At 39.0% G+C, this 18,915-nt stretch overlaps 1 protein-coding gene across 1 annotated transcript in view; it reads left to right on the top strand.

The window, feature by feature from the left end:
* Positions 1-18,915, top strand: part of TDRD1 (tudor domain containing 1) — a 37,854-nt gene that overhangs the window by 3,562 nt on the left and 15,377 nt on the right. The window contains exons 3-14 of the mRNA XM_067708865.1: positions 3,353-3,497; positions 6,143-6,248; positions 6,745-6,808; positions 7,979-8,083; positions 8,309-8,491; positions 9,004-9,147; positions 9,705-9,873; positions 11,629-11,715; positions 12,490-12,657; positions 12,777-12,884; positions 16,995-17,237; positions 17,596-17,733. Of these exons, the coding sequence (XP_067564966.1) occupies positions 3,353-3,497; positions 6,143-6,248; positions 6,745-6,808; positions 7,979-8,083; positions 8,309-8,491; positions 9,004-9,147; positions 9,705-9,873; positions 11,629-11,715; positions 12,490-12,657; positions 12,777-12,884; positions 16,995-17,237; positions 17,596-17,733 (1,660 nt within the window). The remainder of the gene's footprint in view (positions 1-3,352; positions 3,498-6,142; positions 6,249-6,744; positions 6,809-7,978; positions 8,084-8,308; positions 8,492-9,003; positions 9,148-9,704; positions 9,874-11,628; positions 11,716-12,489; positions 12,658-12,776; positions 12,885-16,994; positions 17,238-17,595; positions 17,734-18,915) is intronic.

Genomic DNA, 18,915 nt, shown 5'->3' with positions numbered 1-18,915 from the left:
GTCTTTGTCCATTTTCTAATTTGGATTGTTTATTTTTTTACTGCCAAGTTTTGAAAGTTCTTTATATATTACAGATTCTAGTGCTTTGTCAAATATGTGATTTACAAATATTTTCTCCCAGTTTCCGGCTTGTCTTTTTATTCTCTTAACAAGATATTTAGCAGAGCAAAAGTTTTTAGCTAGGTCCTGGTCAATTTTTCCTTTTATGGATTATACTTTTGGTGTCAAGTCTAAGAACTTTTTCTGCTATAGATGCAGAAAGTTTTGGGATTTTTTTCCCCCTAAAGTTTGTAGTTTTATATTTAAATTTGTGGTCCATTTTGAGTTAATTATAAGTTGTGAGACTTAGGTTGAGGTTAATTTTTTTTTGGCTAGGGATGTCCAATTGCTGCAGCACCATTTGTTGAAAATGTTATCTTTCCTCCACCGAATTGCTTTTGCACTTTTGTCGGAAATTAGCTGGGCTAATTTGTGTGGGTCTATTCTGGATTCTCTTTTCTTTTCCACTGATGTATGGGTCTTTCCCTCCACCAATACCACACAGTACTGGAGCTATGATGGTCAGTCTTGAAGTTGGGTACAGTGATTCCTCCCACTTTCCGTTTCTTTTTTCAAAATCATTTAATCTAGTTTCTTTCCAGTATACATTTTAGAACAATCTTGTTTGTATCTACAAAAAATCTTGCTGGAATTTTGATAGGAATTGTATTAAGCCTGTATATCAATTTGAAAATTGTTGACATCTTTGCTGTGGTGAATCTTCCAATTAACACAATCTGTCTCCCAATTTATCTAGATATTCTTTTATTTCTTTCACTTTGTGGTTTGCAGCTTACCAGCGGTGCACGTTTTGTTAGATTTACACCTAAGTATTGTTTTTTGAGTGATTGTAAATGCTGTTATATATTTTATTTCATGTGTCCTCACGTTCATTGCTAATATATAAAAATATGGTTGATTTCACATGTTTATCTTGTATCCTGTGACCTTCCAGGAGTCACTTATTCTAGGAATTTTTTTGTAGACTGCTTGCAATTTTCTACATAGACAATTATATCATCTGCCAATAAAGGACAGTTTTATTTCTTCCTTTTTAAAATATATGGTTTTAATTTCCCTTTCTTGCTTTATTGCACTGACTAGAACTTCTAGCATTATGTTAAGAGTGGTGACAGTGGACATATTTGTTTCCAAACCTAGGGGGAAAGCACTGAGTCTTTTCACTGTTGAGTATAATGTTAGCTATAGAATTTTTGCAGACGATCTTTATCAAGTTGATGAAGTTTTCTCTATTCCTACTTTTCTGAGAGTTTATATCATGAATAGGTATTGAAATTTTTAAGATGCTTTTTCTTCATCCATTGATATTGTTGTGATTTTTTTTCCTCCTTTAGCCTGTTAGTTTGGTGGATTGCATTGATATATATTTTTTTAATTTAACCAGTCTTGCATCCCTGGAATAAGCCCCAGTTGGTCATGGTGTATAATTATTTTTTATATGTTGCTGAATTATATCTGATATTGTTTCGATGAGGATTTTTTACATCCATTTTCATGAGAGAGGTTGGTCTGTGATTTTCTCTTTTTTATTGTCTTTGTATAGTTTGGGTATCAAGGTAATATTAGTTTTCTGGAATAGAGATTGTATAGAGTTGGTGTTAATTCTTCTTTAAACATTTGGTAGTATTCTCCGGTGGTAAAAAACCATATGGGCTTGGGGATTTATTTTTGGGGGAGTTTTAAAATTATGATTCAGTTTCCTTAATATTTATAAGGCTATTCAAATTATCTATTTCATATTGTGATAATTTGTGATTTTTCAGGAATTGGTCCATTTTGCTTACATTGTGAAGTCTACATAGAGTTGTTCGAAGTATTCCATTGTCATTTTTATATCTTCATGGTCTGTAGTAATATATCCCTTATTTCATTCCTGATATCGGTAATTTCTGCCTCTGATTTCTTCACTGTTAGTCTTGCTAGAGATTTATCAATTTTGTTCATCTTTTCAAAGGACCAGGTCTTGTTTCACTGATTTTTTTCCTCCAAGTTTTTATTTTTAATTACATTGATTTCTGCTTTTATCTTTATCGTTTCCTTCCTCTGCTTGCTTTGGGCATGTTTTGTTCTTATTGTTTAGGTTCTTGAGATGAGAACTTACATTATTAATTTGAGACTTTACCTCTTTTCTAGTATGTGACTTTAGAGCTATAAATTTCTGTCTTGGTGATACTTTGTGTCCCACAAATTTGATATGTTGTATTTTTATTTTCTTTTAGTTCAGTGTATTTTTAAAACATTTCCCTGAGACATCCTCTTTGACTCATGCATTATTTAGAAGTGTATTGTCTAGTTTCCAAATGTTTGGAGATTATCTGTTCTCATTCTGTTACTGATTTCTAGTGTAAGTCCATTGTGGTTGAATAACACCGTCTGTATGATTTAAATTCTTTTAAATTGGTTGAAGTTTGTTCTATGGCCCAGGATGTTCTTGGCTGGACAAGGGTGGGAGTTCAGCTTCCCAGCATCCTTACTGCTCCCCCCCCCCGTATCCTCTCTACTTAACACGAGGTGGAGGGAGGATTGGAGGTGGAAGGGTTTGGAGACACTCCACTCATTACTGTTGAATGGTGGTGGCAAATCCTGACTGTCCACTAGGTTTCCTCTTAACACCACCCCAATGGTGCTGGCAGTTGGGGGGCATGGGGGGCACTCTTTACTGCCAGGCAGAAGTCCATGCTCCCCATGCAGTCTCCACAGGGAGACCCCACGAGGATGAAGTGCTGGCTCCCTACTCTGTTGGCCTTCTCTGATACCACCCAAGTGGGAGAGAGGGGCACCTCACTGTAGCCTGGTGAAGGTGGAGGTCTAGGCTCCCCAGTCTCCCTTTGCTGGTGGGATGGGGCCACAGTTTTTTCTGCGGCAACTGTCTGGAGTAGAGCAGTTACTGATAAAGTTTTTCTGTCTGTCTGGGCCATCCCTTTCCTGGTCTTTTGGCTAGAGAGAGCAAGCGAGCAGGCTTTTTGTTGGGGCTTTTATCATCTGTGCCTTTGGGTGTTTCTGACTTCTCCAGCACCGCATCTGAGATATATGAGGCAGAATAAAAACTCTGGGGACTCACTGCCATGTCCTTCTCTGGGTGCCAAGTTCCTAGCCTGTCTGCTGCCTTCCTTCAGTGTCACCGTGTGTTTATTTTATATATAAGTCCAAGGTTTTTAGTTGTACATAATGGTAGGAGTAAGGGAAAGTACATCTATCTTGTCTTCTCGGCAGAGGAAATCCCAAGTCTAATATTTAACAAACAAAACATTATTACCAAGTTTTAATACTGCTATTGCTCTTTTCTTAATAGAAGACTAGCAATAATGTGTCTCCTGCAAAATCAAAAAAAGTACACAAGTTGGTTGAGAGTTCCTTGTCCGTAAATGATCCAGCACTCTTCAGCTCATTAGGACCTCCTCTTCGGTCGACAACTTGCCATTGCTGCGGTCTGTTTGGTAAGCATATTGCTCTCAGATGCCTGTTGGATTATTCCTTTACACATTTGAAAAATATTTTTATTATGTAAAACATTACATATAAACAGAAGAGTATATATAAATCATATACCCATTTCCCAGCTTCAACAGCTGCCATCATCCTACCATTCTTGTTCATCCATGCCTTTTTTTTTTTTTTTTTTTTTTGCAGTACGCGGGCCTCTCACTGTTGTGGCCTCTCCCGTTGCGGAGCACAGGCTCCGGATGCGCAGGCTCAGCAGCCATGGCTCACGGGCCTAGCTGCTCCGCAGCATGTGGGATCTTCCTGGACCAGGGCACGAGCCCGTGTCCCCTGCATCAGCAGGCGGACTCTCAACCACTGAGCCACCAGGGAAGCCCCATGCTTCTTTATTTGATTATTTTTTATACTTTTTTTGAGATAAAACATACTTGCACTGAAAGGCACAAACTCATAGCCCAATCAAGATGAAGAATACTTCCATCTTCTCAGAAAGTTCCCTCATGTCCCTTCCCAGTCACTATACCCCCCAGAGGCAACCACTGTTGTTGTTTCACCATAAATTAATTTTACCAGTTACAGAATTTCTTGTAAATGGAATCATACAGTATAGACTCTGTGGGAAGCTTTTCTTGTTCAGAAAATATTTCTGAGTTTAATCCATGTTTTTGCGTGTACATTAATTTTTTTGTTCGTTGCTGAGTAGCATTTCATCACATGATATCACAGTGTGTATATCTGTTCTGTTGAACATTTCGCTTGTGTCCAGCTTTTGGCTATTATGAATAGAGCTCTCTACACGTTTTTGCATAAGTCTTTGTGTGGACGTATGTTCTCGTTTCTTTTGGGTACAAACCTAGGGGTAGGATTGCTGAGTCAAAAGGTAAGTGTATGCTTAACTTTATAAGAAAAAGCCAAACCGTTTTCCAAAGTAGTTGTCCCATTTTGTATTCCCACTGGGAGTGAGTTCTGGTTGCTCCACATCTTTGTCAACATTTGGTGTTTCAGTCCTTTTAATTTTAGCCTTTCTCATGGATGTGTAGTGGTATCTCCCTGTGGTTTTTTTGTTTTGTTTTGTTTTGTTTTTTGCGGTACGCGGGCCTCTCACTGTTGTGGCCTCTCCCGTTGCGGAGCACAGGCTCTGGACGCGCAGGCTCAGCGGCCATGGCTCATGGGCCCAGCCGCTCCACGGCATGTGGGATCTTCCCAGACCGGGGCACGAACCCGCGTTCCCTGCATCAGCAGGCGGACTCTCAACCACTGCACCATCAGGGAAGCCCCTCCCTGTGGTTTTAATTTGCATGTCCCTCATGATCAATGATCTTGAGCAGTTTTCCTGTGCTCACTGGCTATTTGGATATTTCGCTTCTTTTTTCCAATTTCTTTTAGAGTGGAGGCATTTGAGGCCAGCCTGATTTCGTTGTTTCTTTATGTGTTTTTTGTTTTGTTTTTCAGATAACTTGTTTTCCTCTGCCTGGAAACTGATAGGTTTTTTTTTAAACTTCATTTCAAAAACTTACTGGGTTTTTCTAGGTGTGATTCTCCTTGTTGGTTTTTGTCTTGTTATTTTTAAATGGCACGAGGTGAACCTCATCAGACTGTGTTTGCACATGTCTGTTTTCACCACCGCGGATTTTCTGTTCCCTTTGATTGTTCCTTTTATATCGTGTGTTCTGGGTTCTGCTTTAGGAAAGTCAGTTGTGTTTCCAGTCTGTCTGATAACAGCCAGGGTTCTTGGCCTTCCCCAATCAATAGAAATTGATCAGAGGACAGGCAAGAAATTCAGGCAAGGCTTTATTGGGGCAGTAGGGGGAGTGAGAACAAACAGCAGGTTCTCTTGCTTGCTCACTCCCTGAGTAGGGGGTGAGCTTGTTGCTTATATGGGGTGAGGGTAGGAGTGTGTCCAGGGGTCAGGCCGGTGGGGTGACTTTAGGCGGTTTGCCCACCTAAGATGATATGGTGCGCAGGGGGCATGCGCAGTACCCTGCTTTTCCTCCCGACCTCCTGGTTTTGCTCCTGGCTCGTCAAAAGTGGCAGTTGGGTTTTTCTGGTCTCTTGGTATGTTTTGTCCAGAATTTGCCCCAACTGCACATGCACGCAGTTATCTTTAGTCCCATATGGTTTCTTTGTATTTTGTGGCTCGAGGAGAGGTGTGTCCAGGTGCAAGCACTGTGGCAAAGGGTCGCAGGTCCCAGCCTGTCTCGTGTCCTCCTTCTCTTTTTCATCTTGGCCCCCTTTCTCTGCAGTTCAACGGAGCTTTATAAATTCAGTTTGTTTGTTTGTTTGTTTATTTTTGCGGTACGCAGGCCTCTCCCTGTTGTGGCCTCTCCCGTTGCGGAGCACAGGCTCCGGATGTGCAGGCTCAGCGGCCATGGCTCATGGGCCCAGCCGCTCCGTGGCATGTGGGATCCTCCCGGACCAGGGCACGAACCCGTGTCCTCTGCATTGGCAGGCGGACTCTCAACCACTGCGCCACCAGGGAAGCCCTATAAATTCAGTTTTAACACCTAATCATAAACAGCATAATCCTCTTCACATATTCTCCTTGATATGATTAATAGAATGACGTCTTTGAAACGGTCTCGTTCCTGCCAACAAATATTTGCAATAAAACATTGGTGGTGTCATGGGCTGTGTTCTGTAGGGCCGCTGAGGTGCTCACAGTGCAAGCAGACGTACTACTGCTCTGTCGCATGCCAGAGAAGGGACTGGGCAGCCCACAGCATCGTGTGCAAACCTGTTCAGCAGAAGTAAGTGTGATTTTTTTTTTTTTACATTCATTAGAGAATATTTTAAAATACGGGGTTTTTTTTTTTTTTTTGGTAGTATAAGGATCAAATCAGGTAAGCAGGCCATAACTATGTAAAAGTTGCTGCTTTTTACTTTTTTATTTAAGTATAACATAAAGTATACAAATCTGAAGTGAACAGCTCTACAATTTTTGATCCCCAAAACTCTGTTTTAAGTAATGTAGGTATTTTCTCCATTTTGCAGATAGGGAAACTGAGGCTTGGAGATTGTGGCTATCTCCCTTTCATTAGGTGGCTTTTGGAAGAAGCACACCTGTGCACAGGGCAGACCCTTGCATAGCCACCATGGGGTTGTTTTACTTTGTTACTACTGTGATTCTTTCTGGAAGAAGCTGTTTTGTTCTTTCTGGATTTTGTTGAGAATTTAACATTATTGTGGCCCTTACTTTTAATTGGTTCTGTGCTGTAAGTATTATAATTGGTTGCTTTATTTCAGTTTCCACAAACTTGAAGATAATAAATCACCTTTTGAAACAAAGAACATGGAAGTGAAAAAAGAGGTATGATATACTTACTTTCTCTTTGCCTTTAGAGTGAATTTTTAATGACTCCCTTTATTTTGAAGTAAGAGGACCTAAGCTAAATAAAATATTTATGACTTATTTCTCCATTTCACCAGTGTTTATTTATTCCTGTTGAATAAATCTGTACACCCTAGTGATAGATTTGGTGAGCGTTGGGGGTCTATGAGAACTGTTCATGCCCAGCTTTTTCCAAAAAGGACTTGAGATGGCCGTGTCTCGCTGTAGGTGGACTACTGAGAAAGTTGTCTCTTTGTAGTCCCTGCGTGCACATGCTCTCTAGCTTTGTGTACTGGATTCTAATAGGGCCCTGTTATCTAAGGAGCACTTTTTCCTGTTAATACCTTTCTTCCATGTAGCTAACTGTATAGGGTAAATCATTTGCAATCTGGAAAGTATCAGTGATGTCCAACTCATATTTTATAGGTAAATTTTAGCTTTCTCTAGCTGGTCCTAGCTTCTACTTTAAAAAAAAAAAAATCCATTCCTATAAAAATGTTAACAAGTGAAAACTTAAAACACGACCCTCCCCGCCCCCTTTTTAAAAAAATAAACTCAACATTGCCATCACCATCATGGCCTGATTCTCGGGTGATCCCAGTGCTATGCACACTGCCTATGGACGGTACGTTTTAGTGACTCTAGAAGACGTATGTTATTTCTCTACACCCTCATTCAAACCTGGGAGTCAGGCTGTTTTGACCTAGGTTCTAGCAAATAGTGGCCATGGTATCATTTATTTTATTTTATGTTATTTTTAATTATTTATTTTTTATTTATTTATTTTTGACTGCATTGGCTTTTCGTTGCTACACGTGGGCTTTCTCTAGTTGCGGCGATTGTGGGCTACTCTTGGTTGCGGTGCACGGGCTTCTCATTGCAGTGGCTTCTCTTGTTGCAGAGCATGGGCTGTAGATGCACAGGCTCAGTAGTTGTGGCTCACAGGCTCTAGAGCGCAGTCTCAGTAGTTGTGGCCCACGGGCTTAGTTGCTCTGCAGCAGGTGGGATCTTCCCAGACCAGGGATCAAACCTGTGTCCCCTGCATTGGCAGGTGGATTCTTAACCACTGTGCAACCAGGGAAGTCCGGCCATGGTATCATTTAAACATGTGCTTGTAAGTAACTCACTTAATGTGTTTTTTCAAACCAGAGTGACTGTCCTGTTGGAGTTACTAAAGAAATAGCCATTTGTGCTGATAAAATAATGTTTTCTGATTTGAGAAGACTACAACTCAGGAAAAGCATGGAAATAAAGGTATTTGTTGTTTAATTTCCATAGACAGAGATCCAAAGAACTGTAGATTTTTATTTCCTTGTTTCCTGTGTTTGAGTTTATAAGACAGCTCCAGAATACAACTGAAATTGATAAAGATTGCAAAAACTTGTCTACAGTACTTTTTGTATCTTGTTATAAAGCTTTACAAAATTAACATTTGCTTTGTTCTCAGTGAGTTATTGCAACTTTTTTTGTCTTTGAAAGGGTATAGTTACTGAATTCAAACACCCAGGTGACTTTTATGTGCAGTTACATTCTTCAGAAGTTTTAGAATACATGAACCAACTGTCTGCGAGCTTAAAGGAAACATATGCAAATAAGGCACATGAAGAAGATTATATTCCTGTAAAGGGGGAAGTTTGTGTTGCCAAGTACACTGTCGATCAGGTAACCCCTAATGAAATATTTAACAAGACATTTTAGTTTACTTTGGTCCTATCAGCTTGACACCAGAGCTTTTAATGATGCATTAGATGGCTTGAGGTGAGACTCTGGTCACACTGCTGTTTCTCTTCCTCAGTCAGGAGTCCACATCTGTTTGCTTACTTCCTCCCTGCCTGAGGCCACTCCAGCTCTGCATGTAGGCTCCTCAGTTGCTGGGTACAGAGTGATTGCTAGTCCTAGAGCTTGTGTTTATTTGTGTAGCTGAGGCATTAGTGTGTCACAGAGTCTGCTGGGCTAGAATAGCCTGGGAATTGTTGTGTATATTAAAGCATCTAAAATGGACAAATTTGAGGATTTCTGAGCCAGATTCTTAGGAAATTAAGGTAACTTGTTCATAGAGTATCTCAGAACAGAACAGTAACTTTTCCTTTGCATGTTCTGTAGATTGAGAATTTTTAAACCTAAGATTGTGAAATGCTGTTTAGAAGCAGAATACCGTTATATTTCACTTTCAGACCTGGAACAGAGTAATAATACAAGATGTTGATGTACTGCAGAAGAAGGCACAAGTCTTATATATTGATTATGGAAATGAAGAAATAATTCCAGTAAACAGAATTCACCAACTAAACAGAAAAATTGACTTGTTTCCTCCTTGTGTAAGTCTCTTTTACTTTTTGAATTCCTAATAGCATCCCAAAGGAGCTGTTTTTAATGTTTTGATGGACATAATATTTGCGTGTTTGTTGCCATGGTTATTATGAGAAAGGACCTATTGGTGTATCTTTTACTATGTAGAGAAACAATCATGGACTTTCTTGGCTCCATTTTATTAGGCATTCCTTAGTTAAGTACTGCCTCAGGTAGGAAACTTAGCATTTTTAGGGACATCTTATCAATCTGCTGTTTAAAAACAATCATTTTTATATTTATTACATTATTTGGAAGCAACTTAAATTTATGTGTAATTGAAGGATAATAACCGTCCTTTGGTTGATTTCTCAAGCTTAAAGTCCCAAAAGGAAAAGCATTGTGGATAGAATATCAAGAGAGACAAATAATTATTCATAAAATTGTTTATCGGATTAGTACTTGAAGATTTTTGATGAATATTCAGCATGAAATACCTTGTCTTTAAAAAAAATCTTTGCATAATTAATTAGAAAAAAGTCACTTTCAAATACTAATTTTTAGTAACTTGTGTAAAATCTTTCAGGCCATAAAATGCTTTGTAGCCAATGTTATCCCAGCAGAGGGGAATTGGAGCAATGATTGTATCAAAACTATTAAATCACTGTTAATGCAGCAGTACTGCTCTCTAAAGATTGTGGACATCTTAAAAGAAGTGATTTCCTTTGCTGTGGATGTTATGCTGACAAGTTCAGGTAAGATCTGAATCTTTCTTTTTTTTTTTTTTTAAATTTTATTTATTTATTTATGACTGTGTTGGTCTTCGTTTCTGTGCGCAGGCTTTCTCTAGTTGTGGCGAGTGGGGGCCACTCTTCATCGCCGTGTGCGGGCCTCTCACTGTTGCGGCCTCTCTTGTTGCAGAGCACAGGCTCCAGACCCACAGGCTCAGTAATTGTGGCTCGCGGGCCCCGTTGCTCCGCGGCATGTGGGATCCTCCCAGACCAGGGCTCGAACCCGTGTCCCCTGCATTGGCAGGCAGATTCTCAGCCACTGCGCCACCAGGGAAGCCCTGAATATTTCTTTTTAAATGGAGCACTTAATATGTTATTTAGTGCCCACCTGTTACTCAGAGAAGAAATAGAAACATGAAGTGAGACCAAGTAAGCCCCACTCTGGAGTCATTCAGATTGTGACAGGAAATATGGCCTTGGCTCTGCTCTTGCAGTTGGCAGTTTATCAAAGACAAGGCACAAGTTTATAGAATTTGGTACATTAAAAGGCTAGATCTAGACTTATTATGGGAAAACTCTAGTATCTTTTTAATACAGCCATTATAATATCCCTGATTTCTACTCATTTACTGGGAAAATTCAGGAATTTTTCTGTGAATTTGTCCATCCTTACCATCAGTGCTTTTTCTTTGAACAACCTTCACAGAACTGCATTTGGTTAGCATTAAGCCCATAAGCACATAGTATTTAAGTTGTGGAAATGGAAGCAGTTTGGAATCCTGTTCTTCCTTTATGGCTTTGTACATATTTAAAAAGTGACTTCTGACAGTGTGCTTATAATTGCCTCTTGGTTTCCAAGGTATTATTACTCTTCTATTGCTTGAGACCCATCATTGGTTGATTACTTGGTAGAAAATTCAGTTAATCCTGTTGTGAAATTGAGTATAAAATCTCTGTGTTTTGTTTCTTTGCTATGTATGTTCCATGTTGTGACTTGAGCTTTTGGATACTGTTTGAGGGAACTTGAAGTTTATATGGCTGCTGGTTGACACTTGATTCAGCCATACTTTATGTCTGAGATGAAGTAGTCTTATGTCTTAAATTTATTTTTTCTTATAAATGGTGGTCATTCTAAGCATGCCAGTGAGGTGGTAACTAAATCTTCCATGTTATTCATAATTTTTAAGTGAAATATTTTTATTAAATTTTTTGTTAAGTGATGATGGGGATTTTGACTCAATTTTTTCTAATAAATTTATTTATTTTTGGCTGCATTGGGTCTTTGTTGCTGCAGGTGGGCTTCCTCTAGTTGCAGCGAGTGGGGGCTACTCTTCGTGGCGGTGCATGGGCTTCTCATTGCGGTGTCTTCTCGTTGCAGAGCACAGGCTCTAGGTGCGCGGGCTTCAGTAGTTGTGGCACACGGGCTCAGTAGTTGTGGCTTGTGGGCTCTAGAGTACATGCTGAGTAGTTGTGGTGCACAGGCTTAGTTGCTCCGCGGCATGTGGGATCTTTCTGGACCAGGGCACGAACCCGTGTCCCCTGCATTGGCAGGCAGATTCTTAACCACTGCACCACCGGGGAAGCCCTTTGACTCAATTTTTAAAGCTGAAAATTAATAAACTATATTTTGCACATAGAAACTGAACTAGTAAAAAATATGCTGGTGTGCGAATAGCTATAATCTTTAAATCATGTGATTCATTTCTTTTGTATTTATTCTTTTCCTCTAATACTTAGTATAATATCTCAATGGAAATATGTTCTCTTAATTACTTTTAGGAAAATTCTTAGACCATGTGCTCATAGAAATGGGATATGGCTTGAAACACAAGGGACAAAATTCTAAGAAGCCAAGTGCGGATTCAAGTGAGTATACAGATTAATATTGAACAGTGTAGTGATTTTAGTTATTGAAGAAGTTATTGTCTCTTGTCTGTATTCCTAGAGTACTGCCTATATGAAATCCCTGAAACATCAATCTTGGGTGAGACAGCTCTGCTGAACAGTTCTCAGGAGTTTTTTTGGCCATCTGGAGGAGAAAACTCAATACTTACTGGTCTAAAAGTTATCACGGTTGAAATTGTAAATGATGGTGGTGTCCTAGGGAGACTGTAAAGTGAGAGAAGTGAACCTGAGCTTACAGTACCAAGGGAGAAGCTGTGTTGGGAGAGGTGGAAAGAGAACAGGGAAAATGTTGCCAGAATAACAGAAGAGTAAATGTTCTGGGAAGGAGTCATCAGCAATAATAAATGCTGCAAAGGGGTCCAGTGGAAGGAACAAAATCCTCCCAGCAGTATCTGCTTCACTAAGGCACTGTAGAGGTGCCTTCAGGGAGGGTATTCTGTGGGCAGTTATACGCCCACATAGAGAAGAGATTATAAAACGGTGGCAGGATCGCAGAGTGCAGTGGGGGCCCTGGGAAGGGCACCTGACCCAGATTTGGAGGAAAGCCTTTCACAGTGACATCATACTGAGCAGGAAATATTCAAGTTGCTGGGAGATTTGGGAATATGTTCTGGGAAAAAAGACCAGCATGTATGTATTAAGGCCTAGAAGTGTGAAAGAGCACAGTTAGGCCTGAGAAACTGGAAAATTGGATTAATGAAACCAAAAAGGCTTATATTTCTGCTTTTTGATAAGGTGATCTTGAAGATGTCAGGAAAATCACAGCTGCAAACAAAATTGTTATAGACAGAAGTGGCCTAATCCCCAAAGTGTTGACTTTGAACGTAGGTGATGAGTTTTGCGGTGTGGTCGCCCACATTCAGACTCCAGAAGACTTCTTTTGTCAACGACTACAAAGTGGGCGTAAGTAAATCTTGATTTGTGTTATCAATATAACATACATCAAGAGACTCAGCATGCAGATATGCAGATAATGTGTAAACTTGTATTTCTTTAGTTTAAGATGTGATCTGTATCCACAGATAAGCTCGCTGAACTTCAGGCGTCACTTACCACGTACTGCAGTCAAGTGTCTCCACGCTCTGATTTTTATCCAACCATTGGTGATATCTGCTGTGCTCAGTTCTCTGGTAAGGAAAAGAGTATTATTGAATTTTTTACTTACAATTAAGTACCAAGAAATGAACCAATCTTCGTTTTGCGTTGATGGCTGCATTTGAAGTTTGAGTAGTGCACCAATTATGTTTTTAAGTATATCCAATTAAACTGAATCCAAGTGTGTAAGGGAGGAGGAGGACCTGTAAATGCTGCGGGGGTGGGGGTGATGGAGGTTTTTATTTTATCAGCCCTTTAGTTCTGGAGACTGATACAGACATTTGTTTATATCAGTGTGGGAATGTGGAACCTCCCAGGGTCATGTCTTGGCCAGTTTTCTTTGGAACAGCAAGAGTGTCTGGAGGCACATAGCTGTTGTGGCCCGGCCTCTGTAGCTGCACAGATGATGACCCTGTGATGACCGGGTTCAGTTCTCTGCTGAAGGGAGGACCAGTGGCCTCACAGGAGGGGAGAGACAGGTAGGCCTCCGGTAAATCTATGGCTTGGTTAGTGGAGTCTGGTTGACTCATACTGCCAGGTATTCTAAAATTGATCAAGACCTAATGGATTCACTCACATGACCAGGACATGTTCCCTTGTCCTAATGAGTTAACTGTCCACCAGAGGGATTAAGCACTTAATAAATAAATAATGACAAGCATACAACATGAGTTACCTAGAAAGGGATGAATAAAGGTGACATTTCAGGAGTTGAAAGCTTCTGATAAGGAAAAGTAGGAATGGTGAATAAGCATGCATAGTTCAGTAAAGCTTGATGTTACATGAAAATAGAATCTATAAATGACCATCTAAATTGAGGAGGAAAAATTTTTGTGTATATCTACATTGGAAAATCATTTCAGATTGAGTCTCTCCTATTTTTAGAGGATGACCAGTGGTACCGTGCCTCTGTTTTGGCTTATGCTTCTGAGGAATCTGTACTGGTCGGATATGTAGACTATGGAAACTTTGAAATCCTTAGTTTGACAAGACTTTGCCCCATAACTCCGAAGTTGTTGGAATTGCCAATGCAAGCTATTAAGTGTGTGCTGGCAGGTATGTAATTTTTATAGTTCCTGTATTCTTAAAATATTGAAACCTAAAGTTAAGAGCATTAGAATTGAAATTAAACTAGTGAGTAGATCAGGGAATGTGTTTAGCTATAACTTACCTCAGTACAAAAACAATCCTTAATGGAACATTTAGGAAATACAGATGACTATTTTGCTATCGGTAATAAAATGAAGTTGAATGTACCTGTGTTTATGAAGTTGAGTATTCTTTTTTGTTATTTATAGATCCTGCATTATCAATACATATCACAGAAGCCTGTCAATTGCATGAATTAGGGGGAAACTGCTTTTGAAAGCAAGAACATTAACGATCATATGCTTAGAAATCACTGTATATGTAACATGTCCCGCTTGGAGCAGGAGCTTCTTTCCAGTGTAAAAGATTAGCTTCTACAACTTTTCATTCACATGCACCAGAATTTAACTAGTATCCAGTTATCAGAAGGATATTTCCAAGTTTCTGCTACTAGCAGTGTTCTTTTAACTACATTTTTTAGCCTATCCAAGATCATATCCTTAGGAAGAGGTACAAACTACTGTGTATAAAATAAGTAAGCTATAGGGATGTATAGTACAGCACAGGGAATATAACCAATATTTTATAATAACTTTAAGTGGAGCATAATCTGTAATCTACAAAAATACTGAATCACTGCATTGTACACCTGAAACTAATACAGTATTGTAAATCAAATGTACTTCAATTAAAAATTAATGATCTTTTTTAAAAAACTAATTTTTAAAAACAGATCATTTCCTTGGGATAGGTTGCAAAACGCACTTACATTTGCAAAAATACCGCCTTAGGTGGAATGGAGGTGTCAGTGGGTATGCTTTTCATGTTTGTGATACACATTATGATTGTTCCCTAGAAAAGGTAGAACTGGTTTACACACCTACCAGAAACGTAGTAGGGAGTCAGTTCCTTGACACATTGGTGTACCAAATATTGGGTGGGCCAAAAGGTTCGTTTCGTTTTTTCCGTAAGATGGCTCTAGTAGCACTTAGTTTTCTTTAACTTCACTCGAAACAATTTTGTTAGATTGTATGTGACAGCTGTCATATCAGCGTGCATTTAAAAAAAGACTTATCAAAATTGGTGAATTTTTGTGTAGCCATTTTAATATTGAAGGTGGAAGAAAAACAACTTTTTTGGCATATTATGCTTTATTCTTTCAAGAAAGGTAAAAATGCAACTGAAATGCACAAAAAGATTTGTGGAGAAGGTGCTGTGACTGATTAAATGTGTCAAAAGTGGTTAGTGAAGTTTCGTGCTGGAGCTTTCTCTCTGGACGATGCTCCACGGTCGGGTAGACCAGTTGAAGTTGATAGCGGTCAAATCAAAAAACAATAATTGAGGACAATCAACGTTATACCACGCGGGAGAGAGCTGACATACTCAAAATACCCAAATTGAGTGCTGAAAATCATTTGCACCAGCTTGGTTATGTGAATCGCTTTGATGTTTGGGTTCCACATAAGTTAAGCGAAAAAAACCTTCTTGACCATATTTCCGCATTCGATTCTTTACTGAAACGTAATGAAAACGTTCCGTTTTTAAAACAAATTGTGACAGGTGATGAAAAGTGGTTACTGTACAATAATGTGGAACGGAAGAGATCATGGGGCAAGCGAAATGAACCACCACTAACCACACCAAAGGCCAGTCTTCATCCAAAGAAGGTGATGTTGTGTACGTGGTGGGATTGGAAGGGAGTCCTGTATCAGGAGCTCCTTCTGGAAAACCAAAGGATTAATTCCAACAAGTACTGCTGCCAGTTAGACCAACTGAAAGCAGCACTCAACGAACAGCATCCAGAATTACTCAACGGAAAACGCATAATCTTCCATCAGGATAACGCAAGACCACATGTTTCTTTGATGACCAGTTAAAAACTGTCACAGCTTACCTGGGAAGTTCTGATTCATCCACTGTATTCACCAGACATTGCACCTTCAGATTTCCATTTATTTCGGTCTTTACAAAATTCTCTTAATGGAAAAAATGTCAGTTCCCTGGAAGACTGTAAAAGGTACCTGGAACAGTTCTTTGCTCAAAAAGATAAAAAGTTTTGGGAAGATGGAATTATGAAGTTGTCTGAAAAATGACGGAAGGTGTGGAACAAAAGGGTGAATATGTTGTTCAATAAAGGTCTTAAGTGAAAATGAAAAATGTCTTTTATTTTAAAAACTGAAGGTACTTTTGTCCTGCCCAATAGATATTTCTGGATTGTTTCATCTTGGCCAATTTTGATAAGCTAAAAACTAAATCATTTTAATTTGCTTCATTACCAGTGAGACTGGATGTTTTTTCCTAAGTTACTTGGCTCTTAATTTTATGAAATGACTTGGTATAACTTTGGGGTTGTTGATTTGTAAGTGCCCTTTCAGTAAATGCTACAGATGTTTCAGACGTCAGTATTAGTGACCGGTGTTTCTTCCTGGATTGTTTTATACTTTTGTTTGTGATTTTGTTAACAACCTTATTGACATATAATTTATATACCATAAAAGTCACTGTTTTAGGGAATTCTCTGGCAGTCCAGTGGTTAAGACTCCGCTTTTTCACTGCCAAGGACGTGGGTTTGATCCCTGGTCGGGGAACTAAGATCCTGCAAGCCGCACAGCCAAAAAAAAAAAAAAAAAAAAAACAGTGTTTTAGGTATACAATTCAGTGATTTTTAGTAATTTACCGAGTTGTACAGCCATCACCATAATCCACTTTTGGAATATTTCCATCACCCCACTGAGATCTCTTGTGCCCATTTATATATAGTTAATCCTAGCTTCCTAGGCAACCATTAATCTACTTTCGGTCTTCTAGATTTGCCTCTGGACATTTCGTATCAATGGATTTATGATGGTTTGTTTACATAGAAATATAGAAGCGTTTTACAGACGTTTTCTTTATAATTTTGCCTTCATTTTCATGTTTAGAAAATCCTTCTCAGATGGGACTTTCTGGTTCCAGTGTTTGTCATAGAGTCCTTAAGTTTGTGGAAATTAGGAGCTAAATTTGTAAAGGCTTGCAATAAGAAATATTTTAACATTCTTTTAAAAATTCTTTGTTAGGAGTAAAGCCATCATTAGGAATTTGGACTCCAGAAGCTATTTATCTGATGAGAAAAATTGTACAGAATAAAATGATCACAGTGAAAGTGGTGGACAAGTTGGAAAACAGTTCCCTGGTGGAACTTACGGATAGGTCTGTGATGCCCCACATCAGTATCACCAGAGTGCTCATCGATGCAGGCTTTGCCGTGGGGGACAAGGGGGTAGTGACAGTTAAGCCCAGTGTCATGAAAGAAGCCAGTGGTAAGTAAATTGTCCACCAGATAATGTCCGTGCTGGAATTCAGGTGGCTTTGTGAATGTATGGGTTCTCATACTTTAAACAAGAATTGATGTTGAGTACCTTTTGTCCTTTTAAATCAAGCATTCATCTAAAGAGTGTGTTTGGGTCACTGGCAGCTGAAGGTCCATCAGAAATGTGAATTTGGAATTCAGTGAGGTAGTAATGGTTAATTCTCATACTAATTAACTTTCCTGCAAAGTCACTAAGAAAGTTATTGGACATTCAGTTCTTCAAAAGCAGACTCTTTATCTTTAGCAGCCCTGCTTCCAGCTCCCCGCTCTGGCCATTTGTTTTGCAAATCGTCCGTTTATTTTCACAGTTCCCTCGGGTGTAGAAGCAGAAATCAGTCAGTTGGAGTGGACGTGGGTTGAACTTGCTGTTGATCAGACAGTAGATGTTGTGGTCTGTGTGATGTATAGTCCTGGAGAATTTTACTGCCATGTGCTTAAAGAGGATGGTAAGTTGACTCTTACTTATTTCTTTTTACAGTACACTGGCATAGATAATAGATCAAGATAAGTTTGTTATTGGGTGGTGAAACTGTTCTCTTTCCAGTAAAGGCCAAGTGGGTATTTGTACTTTCAAGAAAGATTTGGTTTTACTTCGTTGCCTTTTATTCCATTGTAAGACATTATTTTCTGTTTTCAGTAGTCTCTGTTTAAACCAGCTTAGAGTTCACAGAATGTCTCCTAAATTCATTTTTGAAAAATTTTAATTGTTGATCTCATTGACGTATGACATACATACAGATAAGTGCACAAATACGAGTGCAGCATAACAAATTCTCACTAAGTCAAAACCTTGTATAACCAACCTCTGGTTACCAGAAACCCGGAAGTTTCCTTCATGTCTGCTGACAATCACTGCCACTTCTTTCTTTCAGAAGTAAATATGATCGTGCCTTCTAATAATAGCATAGATTAGTTTTTTCCATTTATGAACTTTATATAAATGGAATCATACAATATGTACTATTCTGTGCCTTGTTGCTTTTTTTTTTTCACATTTGTGAGTTTGGACCATCATTTTCACGTGTGACTGTAGCTCGTTTTTTGTTGCTGCATAGTGATCCGTTGTATGAATGTACTGCAGTTTACTGTTCCTTTCTACTCTTGGACATTTGGGTTATTTCTAGTTCTGAGCTATAAAATGTTGGTAAGAATATTCTCATACAGATTTAGCGCACATGCATTTCCATTGAACATGTACCTAGGAATGAAATTACTGGCCAAATCTTAAAGGGTATGTGTGTTTTCAGCTCTGATCGATGAATGCTAAAAAGTTTCCAAAGTGATCATGGCAGTTGTTGGTTGGAGAATTCTAGTTGTTCCACATCCTCACAAACACTTTGTATTTTCCGTCTTTTTCCCTTGAGCCATTCTGGTGAGCATCATTGATTTTAACCTTTCTAAGTTTTGGGTTTTCTCTCTGTCAAATAAGGATGTTACCCTAGATAACTAAGTTCCTGACTGGCTCCCAACTTGTGAGGTTTGTCATCCCTTCATACAGAATCATCTGGTAGATAGGCTACTATTTTAAAATATTTGCCACTTATTTTCATAAGTGATTGTACAAGCATATGGTACAAATTTTAAAGTTACAAAAGAGAATATAGTGAAAAGTTAAGTTTCCCAGTTCC

This window comes from Pseudorca crassidens, chromosome 16, assembly GCF_039906515.1.
Source record: "Pseudorca crassidens isolate mPseCra1 chromosome 16, mPseCra1.hap1, whole genome shotgun sequence".
In the NCBI taxonomy this organism is placed as follows: domain Eukaryota; kingdom Metazoa; phylum Chordata; class Mammalia; order Artiodactyla; family Delphinidae; genus Pseudorca; species Pseudorca crassidens.
Note: the sequence above shows the minus strand (reverse complement) of the source record. Positions and strands in the feature narration are given on the sequence as shown.